We start from the raw sequence: 12,083 nt of genomic DNA, 5'->3' as shown, positions 1-12,083 counted from the left end.
AAACTCTGATTTAGGGTTTCCATTTGACCTTAAAATCTGAGGGTTTCCTTTATCTTACTAGTACCAGACACTCCTGTGTACAACATGCTTCTCCACATTGGTTCCTATACATTCACCAGCCTAACAACAGAGCCATAATATTATAGAATTGGAAGCAAACTCATACAATAGTCTGCCTCATTTATGCAACCTGCATATCTAAAGAATTACAGCTAAATGATAATCCCTTTTATCACTTTTGAGAATTCCAATGCCTAACCAAATTCCCTTTCAACACCTTTGAACATACATTTTACCCTAAAATAAACTCTCTTCTCATTTAATCTAATTGCATTAGCTCTCCCATTAGCATGCAGAATACTAGTAAATGATAGCATTCTTTTCATAAGAAACAAGACAATTTGATGCTTTTGAAGAGAATATGTGACCACTATGTTGACTCATCCTTTCTCTCTAAGCAGTTCTGTAGCCCATATCTTTGGCCTGGGACAGTGTGATGCTATTTACCAGAATTCTCTGCCACATGATATGTCACCTTGTTTGACTCCAGCAATGGTTCAACTCTAGGAGGCAATTAGCTTTGCAATGACATTTGCTTTTATTAAAAATAAACACATAAAAAAAGATTGAAATGCAACTTTTTGGATTATAATTTCCTTTAAACTGTATATATGTAACAGCAAAAAATCTACTGAACCTGCAACCACATTCATCTTCCCCAAGCACTGCTTCACATACGCTCAAAACTTGCAACATAGCCCCCCACACCCTGTCCCATTGGCCAATGGATCAGGTCCAAAACTCTTGTAGTAATGGAGGCTAAGGTTCACTACATCCCAGCTTCCACACATTACTACCATTTTGTCTTCTACTCTTCACAATCCTTTGCTTTAGGGAGAGCAGTTTACACATTATTCCCTGGAACCACTAAACAGTTCCTGGCTTGAGGTATACCCTTCCCTGTCTCACATGCCTTCACTTCTCTATTCGACCTTTCTGAGTTCTACTTTTCTTCCAATTTCCTTTTCCATAACAAAGTTACTTCCTTAAATCAGTCATTACACCACCTGGCACACCCATGGATCACTTTGCTTTGCTTCCCAAAGAGACAAACTGGCAGGTTGGAAAGAGTATGAGCATTGGAGCCAGACAAATAGTCCATGCATTGTATCAAATATGGATTATAATCCTAGTCTTCTCATGGACTATTGGCATGGCCATGGGAAGTGACTTCACTTTTATGAGCTTCAAGTTTCTCAACTGAAGAATGGAAATAATACATTGTATTATTAAAAGTGCTACCCTGTAATCCATCTAGTATTCAGATTGAAAAATACCATTGATAGTTTTAATAAAAGTTATGCATTTTTAAATTAAGCAAAAAATCATAAAAACAATTTGGGAGTAAATTAACACTGGTGTAGTTCAGTTTGTATCAACTCAATAGCTTCTTTTCTACAAATAAAAATAACAGTTTAGATACATGATACCAGCCACTCAGATCAAGACCTTGTTTGTCAGATTTCATAAAGAGTTTCTTGGTAGATAGTGAACCTAAAAATAGGTGACTGCAGCGAAAGTACAAGTAACCCATCCATTATATCTGCACCATCAGTCAACAGTGTGAGGATGACAGTTTGGGTGTGGGCATAGAAATATTTGGTTCAGAAGGAAAAAAAAAAAATCTGCCAAGAAATTCATTCTGATTATGATGCGTGAGTGTATTCCCACCTGAAGGAGGTTAGAGACTATTAAATAAAAAGCAGTTCTCATCATCTTCTGAACCTTTTAACTACTAATAATCGGTACTTTGCTGATGATGCAGAACAACTTTTCAAGCTGATTAATAGGTTATGTGTGTAGAAGAGGCACCCACGTTCATAAAACAATTATGCTAATCCTCTACATTTTTTCCAAAGATTATGAAATATTCTAATCTTTGAAGAATATAGGTTTTGGTTGCAGATGGTGTTTATATATTGCCTGTCGAGCTCATTAACATTTTGAATTTCACATATTTTATCCTCACAATCCCATGAGAACTGTAATAGGAGGATTATTACCCTCTATTTAAAAGTGGTAAACACAGATTCAGAAGCAATTTAGAGGTCTATCCAAGGTCAAACAGCTAGTTAAAAGAGGGCAGGATTCAAATTTTGGTTTCCTGAACCAGTCCTATTTTCGAAGACTCAGAAAGTGACTATTTTTACAGTTCATCAAAGTGAAGGAAATCCTTCTGTATTGGAAAGTCTCAACTTCACTTGGCTCACTTCAGATGTTTACACTGGTAACACATTCTAGCTGCACCTATACAAATTCAGAAGTTGCTCAATTTCCTGAGTAGATCGATACGCAGAGTCAATGTTTGAATATGACTAGAACAAAACTATCAAAATTATTTCAGTGCACGGCAAGTGTCAGTGTAATGGCCTGGATGCATCTTGTCTCTGCCTATAATAAACAACATGGGATGTTATCCTATTTTTGTGAGAATCTTAAAACAACACTGAATCTTAATGAATGCCACCCAGCAGGCCACAGACTAGAGATTAGTGATCTAAGAAGTTTGTCCCCAAATATAATTCAGAATGTAAAATTTATTTATGAGCCACCTATTGGGTATAGCCATCAACTTTTAAATCCTGGCATACAGAAGGATAGCTGATTTACATAAATGAGAATATGAATTAAGGGAGTTACTAAAGTGTAAACTCAAAAGCAGAAGCTGTACTAATGGCTAACTTATTGCTTCTGATTGTAGAAAGCATTTCCTTTTAGATAAGAAGATTCCAACTCTGTTATCTCCAGTGTGTGTCACTTAATTTCTCATTTGTGTTGTCCCTATTACAGTCATGACATTTGGCCTACCGTACCTATGCCACCCAACCCACAATTTATCAAAGCTTGAAATGGTCATAAAAATTAGCAGGTTGCTAATCACGTGCAAGTGAACATATTGGTAGCTCAGTTCAAGGAAGTTACAGTCAGAGTCTCATTTTATTGTATATGGATTATATCTGTTTAAAGATATTATAGAGGAGATCCATGCATGTGGTGAAGGGCTAGATTAGGTAGTATCCATGGTCTCCTCTTATTCTGAAAATTTTTGAATACCTTATGGATAACTAAAGAGAACAAAAATAGAGGGTAAAATTAAATCCGTCACTATTATTACTCCTAAAGAATGAGTTTATGAGTCGACACTCAAAATGTAAATTTCAATAATATTAAAATTCAAACTTAGAAACAACTAATATGAAAGGATGTAGAACAGTTAAAATTAAAAAAAATTAAAAAATCTAAATGACTTCCACAAAGCACTTGAAGGATTATCTGTCTTCTTTGTTTATTGCCTGATAAAATATTATAATATAATCCTATAATTTTTGTACCACATATTTGGCACATTAACCTTATATGAACAAACTTTTTCAACCAAATGTATTTTTTATACATATATAAAACTGAGAAATGCAAGCATTTTGATCCCAGGGCACATCAACACACGTCCCATTAGTGAGAAATATTTGGATTGAGGAAAGGCAAGGATGAGTAACTTGATAACCTTGATCTCTGAATATAGAATCATCTATTTTCTGGGACATCTGGCCAAATCCTGACCCTCTGCCTGCCTCAGTGGCTCAACCAGTATAATTATACTCCTGCTGTGAAACATACTTAAAAGTTGATTTGCAAAACTTTTCCTGTGTTTCCAGGAAAAAAATGCACCAAATAGAATGAATTTAATTTAGGTATCAATTGAAGAAATGTACTGTCACATATTAAGATAATATTAACAATGCTTTGTTGTCATTGATAAAGAGATGCCTCATTTTGCCAAAGAAATCTTTGTAAACTGGGTATAAATTCAATTTTAAAATTCAACTTGATTAGGAGACATTATTTTTAAGAGATTCATTCAGCAAATATGTTTACAAACTAATTCTGCTTAATAACCTAGATTTTTCCATATACATTTATTTACAATGAGGTAACTTTTTGTGACAATTAGTTTACATATCTTAAGAACACATATTATTTGAGTATTTGTGAAAGAAATGTTAGAAGTTTTCTGAAAATGTAGATAACTTTGTAATTAAAAAATAAAAAACAGAATGTTGCTATAATCTGCACATATAGTTGAGACATTATATGCTATTTCCTAGCACCTGTTAAGTTAGAAAGCTATAACACATAAACAGGGAGATTTGTCTCTCATAGAAAACTGCACCCTTAAAATGCCAAAATAAATGCAAGATCAACGACTTTAACTCAACTTTTAATGTGCTGCCATGCAACTTTACTACAGCACATTTGGGCAAGATTTTTAAATTGTTTTGTTTTGCTGTTTTTAACCAGGTTAATAGTTTTATATGTCCTATAAGAAATAGGCCTTATAAAAAATATAACATTATTAATAAACTAGAGGGCTGGTGCACAGATTCGTGCATCAGTGGGGTCCCTCAGCCTGGCCTGCGCCCTCTTGCAATCTGGGACCCCTCCGGGGATGTTGGACTGCCAGTTTTGGCCTGATCCCTGCAGGCCAGGGATGGGCCAAAATCAGCAGTCCGACATCCCCCGAAGGATGTAGTAGTATGCGAAGCGGCAGGGTACCGGGGAGGAGCCCGAACCCCGGCCAGCCCCATGCCACTTCTGCTCATCCCGGCCCTGCTGCACCTGCCACCGCTGCTCAGTAGCGCGCTGCTGCAGAGGTGGGAGGCTCGCGCCAGTGCCATAGCTGTGCTTGCCAGCCGTGAGCCCGGTGTCTGGTCCCCATCAGTCAGCTTAGCGGCACTCCCTGGTGGTCAGTACATGTCATAGCGACTGGTCAAATGGTCGTTCGGTCATTCAGTCACTTAGGCTTTTATATATATATAGTCTAGAGGCCTGATGCACGAAATTCGTGCAAGAGTAGGCCTTCCTTCCCCCAGCTGCCGGCACCAGCTTCCCTTGCAGCCCCGGCTTTGTCTGGAAGGTCATCTGGAAGGACGTCCGGAAGGATGTCCGGTCTAATTAGCATATTACACTTTTATTATTATAGATACCTTTACATTAGCTTAATACAAATCAATAAGGATAAAACACATATACTAAGAATGCATGTGACATCTGAACTGAATGAAAATAACATGATGGTGGACCATTTATGAACAGTCTGATACGATCACACTGTCTTAAATGTCTTTGGGCATTTTTCCCAATCCAAGTTTCTCTTCTTTGAAGTTATCATTGGTACAAGGTGTGATGTGATGACTTTCAGGCATCAATTAATATAAATTGGCAGCAGGCATAGTATTAATTAAACATGACACTCTGATTATTTAAACCTCCTATTAAAGTTGATTATTCAGAGCATGTTGATAGCCTGCTCTTCATAAATGACTGATGATATCAAGCTTTACTGACTTCCTCCAAGTCTACTATTTCCAACTCTTCAGAACAGAAGGAATAAATGAAGTGAGAAGAACACTGAAACAAGGCTAATAGGCAAACCGACTAATCTCAGACACCCAAGGTCAAAGTAAAGCAATTCATTATTTGCCTTTCATCAACACAAGACATGATTTATCAATCTGAGAGCAGGATTACAAACATTATACATCTCAATGATATGTTCTTTGCACTGTGTAACTTTTTGAACAATGATGGATTGCAGTCGCCACAAAAGTAATATCATAGACAAAACCTATTAGATTTGCAAATAAAAACATTTCAATTTTTAAAAGCAAAGGTATTCATTAGCAATCATTACTACTACACACTTCATTGAGGCGAGCGGCAATACTATTTTAAAATTCAGATATTCATTGGGATTCTATCACTTATGTGATCTAAACTTTGGACTTTTATGCTCCTCAACATACTATTCTTACTTTAATATATTCATTTGTGGAGCCAGTCACCATGCTATAGATAATTACTAAATGCAATATTTTTACGTTATTGGAAAATGTCAAAGATATTATTACATTTTCATATAAAAATGGTAAATGTCTCTTAAGGATTGCTACTTCTATAGTCCAAAGCTGCTTTTAGAGAAGAAAACATTATAAGAAAGATCATTGGAACATTTTTTAACATTATAAATGTAATCATATAGCAGGAATTTTGCCTCAAATTTTAGGATTAGTGTTTCATAAGCTATTAAGAATAGGTGAGATAATAAGAAAGAAATCACAAACCAATTATTTTGATGATATTAATCTCCCAGGTTCTCTCTCATTTGCTATAACACTTACAGAACTGTTCCATAAGCCATGCTCCTAATAGAAGTTAAGAAATTATTCTGTAGAGTAATATTAGGTAATTTGAAAGATTTTCACCAATGTTAAATTATATATAAAGGATTGTCAATAGTGATCACGAAACCATATTCACCGTTCAATATATCTTAAATCACATTTTCGCTGATCGAAAGTAATGACCACTTTTTCTATTCGATCACAATTTAAGGTAAAATTTATTGCCTAGGTGGAGGAGGATACTACAAGGTGTTGTACCTGCAGCTGATGATTCATTTCACCAGCTGCCAGAGAGCTGCGCGTTGCCGCACACCTGGACACACGCACTGCGGCTATTGGGGAAACACATTTATCTTGGCACGTCACAAAGGAGATGAAATTATAATTTTTCTCCCTTGTAACGAAAGGTATTTTGGAGCTGTGTCGACCTACAAAATAATACAAATTACACATCTGGAATAGGTCCACATAATTTTACCATCTGTTCTCTATATTCAACCATGAATATGTCCCAAAGCATTCTTTGTGTTTAAAAAAATAAGATTTATTTTTTAAAGACTTGGACTGGTTGTCAACATTGCAGGGAAATGTTATTTTTTAATTTAATACACTGAATAAATTGCTCAAAACCCTGAATTTCTTTGGTTGATAAATAATGCATAGTACAAATGTAATCAGTAGTTTTCATTAAGGGGATTTTGTGGCTATCTTGGATTCTGATTTTGAGAAAATAAATGTGTTGGCTAAATCTTATGCAAAATCTTCCATGCAAAAACTAAATATCTGAGTATCTAGTATGAAAGAAGAATGGTATCACACAGGTATTTCTTCAACTGAAGTTTCAATAGTTACTCATTATCTTGACTTAAAAATCCAAAGATTCTTACTTAATTTCTCCTGAGAAGTTCCTTAGTTTAACATCATTGTCCTTCAAAATATCATATCAAAATAAAAGTATTCTAGGAATATTTAACACAGTTTTCAGAATCATGAGTTCCAGAAAATGAAAATATTTCATCTAAGGTAACCAGTGATAATAATCTTAGTCTACATCAGTTTTGAAAGTTACTTTTAATTTATTATAAAACTCTTATAGCTGATGTTTCTCTTTTAAAATGCAAGTTTATTTTCTCTAAATATAAAGATTCAATGAATCTGTACACAAGAATAGGAGGGATCATAAAATGCACAATTTTAGTACTGAAAATTTAGAGAACAAGCTTCAATATAGTGTGAAATAATTTTTCATATTTCTGCCAAAAACACTGAAGAAAGAGAACAGCTTAGAATATTGAAATATAGAAAACCCTCTTATCTGGGTAATATTTACCTTGCTCCTAAAATAAGGACATAATAATAGTAACAACAACCAAACAATTATCTATAAAAATAAAAGTGTAATATACTAATTAGACAGGACAGCTGAACGACCTTCTGGACGTCATTCTGGATGTCCTTCTGGACGAAGCCGTGGCAGCAGGGGCCGAGGCAGAGGCAGTTAGGGGCAATCAGGCAGGCAGGTGAGTGGTCAGGAGTGATCAGGCAGGCAGGCAAGTGGTTAGGGGCGATTAGGAAGGCAAGCAAGCAGTTAGGGGCATCAGGCAGGCAGGCAGAGTGGTTAGGGGCGATCAGGCAGGCAGACAGAGTAGTTAGGGGTGATCAGGCAGGCAGGCAATCAGTTAGGGGTGATGAGGCAAGCAGGCAGGTGAGTGGTTAGGAGCCAGAGGTCCCGGATTGTTAGAGAGATGTCCAACTGCCGGTTTAGGCCTGATTCCCAGATCAGGCCTAAACCGGCAGTTGGACATTCCCAGAGGGGTCCCAGAGCCCAGATTGGAGAGGGTGCAGGCCAGGCTGAGGGACCACGAATTTTTATGCATTGGGCCTCTAGTGTTGTGAATAAAGATCAATAGTCACTAATCTAAGTACTTTATACACATTAACTCATTTCCATAACCCAATGAGGCAGATGCTATTAGTATTCTCATTTTTTTTTTGAGGTGAAAACTTTCTTTAAACTGAATTAATACATCATTGTCCTTCAATATTTGTGTGTGTATATATATATATATATATATATATATGTGTGTGTGTGTGTGTATATATATATATATATATATATATATATATATACACACACACACATATGGAAACATTGATATTATCAACGTGTGAAGCTAAGGCCCTGTTAAATCTATGTTAAGTGTATGTATAGATACATAAAAAAGGTTACCAAAATATGACTTTATTCTTTTATGCTTTCAGGTTCTATAATTTAGTGCCAAATGTAGAAGATACAATAAAGTTATTGGCATCTAATTTATGATAAAATCAAATAAATTTTATCTGCCTAAGAGAATGATAATTATGATAAATATAAAGTTGATTAGCCCACACTAAATTTCTTCTTTAGGTTTACTTTTCAACTATATAGCCTTATATTTATTCCTCATAAGTATTTCAGAGTAAATATGGCTACTTACCTTTCAGGATTTTCTACTTCTTCAGTAACAAAGTTGAGATAAAACCTAAAAAGACATAAACAAATTATAAGTAATTAATATATTTTATGATCATAATTCAAAGTTTCAAAATTTATTACTTTATTTATTGAATTTATTAGGGTGACATTGGTTAATAAGATTATATAGGTTTCGGGTATACAGTTCTATAACATGCCACCTGTATATTGTATAAATGTTTAAAATCAACCTGAGAATTATGAAAACTTTATAAGCAAACACTTACAGTAAGATGAAAATGTTCCACAACCAAAAGCTCCTGAAAATCATTTCCCTATTAAACTGCATTGATGGAGTTCTTTTTTATTTAACATTTTTATAGAGGTATAACATACTAACAGTAAAGTGCACACATCTTAATGAGTAACGATGAATTTTTGCACACCTGTGTAACCAACAACAAATCAAGAGATAAAACATGTCTGGTCTCCCAGAAGGTTTCCTCATAGCCCTTTCCAGTAACACCATCTCCTCCACTCTCCTGCAAAGGCAACCACTGTTCTGACTTTTATCACCATAGATTAGATGTGCTTATTTCATCACAACAGACTGATATTTGCTTGTATAACAGTTTTACAATGTTTATTCTTTTGTGTCTGGCTTTTTTTTTTTTGCTGGCCTTTGTGTTTGTGAGTCTCATCCATATTGTGTGTAGCAGTGATTCAGTATTTTCCATTGTTGCTATTCATCGAATGAATGTAGCACTATACAGTCTATTGTTGATGCACATTTGGATTACTTCTAATTCATAGCTATTTTGAATATAGACACCATTGATATGCTTGTACATGTCTATGCATTCATTTCACTTGGTTATATGCTCAGAATAAGATCGCTGGATCATAGGCTGGATATATGTTTACTGCCAAGTACTTTCTACCATTTTTAAAATCTGCTCCAGTAACAGATGAGATTACCATGTGTCAGTCACTGGGGACATGAAAATGGAAAATACTTAGTCTCTGTCCCCAAGGAGCTCATGGTTTATAGAATGGTCCATAAAATAGTGTGATACAGCGTAGGAGGCAATGCTGGGGGGCACACAGGGCGCCATGGGAGCCGGGGCAGGTCTAACCCAGATGGGCAGGTCAGGGAAGATTATTTTAGAAGAGGCATCGGCCCAGTTGAGACTTCAAAACTGTTTAACATTTACCCTGGTGAAGTGGTGTAAGGACAGCCCAGATGGAGTAGAGCACTTGAGCACAGGGCCTGAGTAATGCATGATTGAATATTCTACAGCACGGAGTGTGGCACGGAGTGAGAACAGAATTTAAGTACACATAGCCTTTGGCTTCAGAGAATCCAGACTTTAGTAGTGGTGTCAAGTCTATCAAAACTAGTAGGGCAATAGAAGTATGACAAGAGCATTGCTCAGTTTTAGGGAACCGGTTTTCTAGATATAAACAGAGGATAAGTAGGAACCGAAATGAGATAAAAGATAATAAATTCTCAATTCACACTTGTCCCTTTCAATTCACTCTTTTCCAGTATGCATTCCACCAAATAACCTCAAGTCACTAGCTTCTGAAGTTGCTATTTTTCTTTTTTGTATATTTAGGCAGCTAAGGGTAGGCACATTGTTAGGCATTATACAAAGTTGATCACTAAAGAGCAGAGCTTGTTTTTGAAATCCTCACCCAAGGACATGCTTAGAGAGAGGAAGGGAGAAAGAGAGGAATTGATTGGCCGCCTCTGTACATGTCCTAATCAGTGTTCAAACCCACAACCTGGTTATATGCCCTGACTGGGAGTTGAACCTACAACCTTTAGGTGCACAGGACAACGCTCAATGAACTGAGCCACCCTGGCCAGGCAAGAGCAGAACTTTCAGAATATTTCTCAAGGCCTGAACACTTTTCTCCATCTATTACATGACAAGAAGCATTCTGAGCAAACATATTACATTTCAAGTTCTATAGAATTGAAAATATTGCCCTAAAAGTATGGCCCAAGAGAATTTAAGGGCTCCTTTTCTTTACTTTGTGACCCTACTTGTCCCATTCAGGAATGTCCACCACCTTGCATACATGACTTCTTTTTCCAACCAAAAGGACTGCTGGAGACCCTTTAAAGTCCTGTAGTTCCCTCTCAGGGTCCCAAAATATAAGATTGAGGCAGACTCCATCCTCAAATACACATACATAGATAACTGGATCATGAAGATGGGAAAACTAAGGTTTCATAATGGGGAAAGCTGAATATATAAAGAAAAAGCCCTGTCTACCTCTTCATTTCATAGGTTAGGAAATTTCCACAAAATAAACAAGTGATATTTTCAATGTACCCTTCTGCTCTCTTAGTATTCCTTAGAAGGTAAAATACCAATTTTATAGGTGCACAAAAGCCTGGGTCCACAGGTACTAATTTTTCATAACCTAAAACCAAATGGCTGGCATATTAGCCCATCAGCCTTTAATATACTTAAACTTTCTCATGACTTACAACAAAGATGAGAAAGCCTATCACATTCCATCTTTATAATACACTTATCTAAATTAATAAGCAGGCAGTTAATGCTCTTGGTTGTTCAAAATAAGACGACAGGCCCCCAATGGAGTCACTTATGCTAAGCCTCATGTCACCAAACTGAGACTTAATTACAGTTCCAGCTCTCCCAGAAATGGAATCTGAAACCAGTCAATCAGGAATCATCTGACCAGAACTAGTTAGGCCATCTGCCTATAGACAGGTAAGTAACCTTGCAGTAACCAACCTACTTTTTTGTGTAGCCTAACTTTCTTGTTCCCACTTCCTTCTACTATAAAAGTCTTTCATTTTGTACAGCTCCTTGGAGCTCCTTTCTATCTGCTAGATGGGAAGCTGCCCAATTGCAATCAATTTTTGTTCAAATAAACTCTTGAAATTATTAATTTTATAAATTTAGCTTTCAACAGGTTAAGGTATCTAATATTTTAAAGATATGTTTTAAGTGGAAATAGCTGAGAAAACAGTAGTGATAATGTTGATCTAAAAAGTTAGCAGCCAGCCAGGCCAGTGTGTCTCAGTGGTTGAGAGTCGACCAGTGAACCAAGAGGTCCCCAGTTCGATTCCTGGTCAGGGTACATGCCTGGGTTGCAGGTTCAAAACCCAGTAGGGGTCATGCAGGAGACAGCTGATGGATGTTTCTCTCTCATCAATGTTTCCATCTCTCTATCCCTCTCCCTTCCTCTCTCTCTAAAACAAATCAATAAAAACATTTTTTAAGTTAGCAACCAAAGATATCTTTTAATGACTAAAGTGTACATTCTAAAAATAGAGGCTGTAGTTATACCAGGAAGGCAAGCAGCAATCAATACTTACATCTGGAATATGCACTCTTAGG

The 12,083-nt window shown here is 36.3% G+C and overlaps 1 protein-coding gene across 3 annotated transcripts in view; it reads right to left on the bottom strand.

The window, feature by feature from the left end:
• Window positions 1-12,083, bottom strand: part of SLC7A11 (solute carrier family 7 member 11) — a 113,580-nt gene that overhangs the window by 76,097 nt on the left and 25,400 nt on the right. For all 3 annotated transcript variants that reach the window (XM_079771715.1, XM_079771717.1, XM_079771716.1), the window contains exon 6: window positions 8,723-8,767. In XM_079771715.1, coding sequence (XP_079627841.1) covers window positions 8,723-8,767 — 45 coding nt within the window. The remainder of the gene's footprint in view (window positions 1-8,722; window positions 8,768-12,083) is intronic.

The sequence above is a fragment of the Cnephaeus nilssonii genome (assembly GCF_951640355.1).
Source record: "Cnephaeus nilssonii genome assembly, chromosome: 5".
NCBI classification, from domain to species: Eukaryota; Metazoa; Chordata; class Mammalia; order Chiroptera; family Vespertilionidae; genus Cnephaeus; species Cnephaeus nilssonii.
Note: the sequence above shows the minus strand (reverse complement) of the source record. Positions and strands in the feature narration are given on the sequence as shown.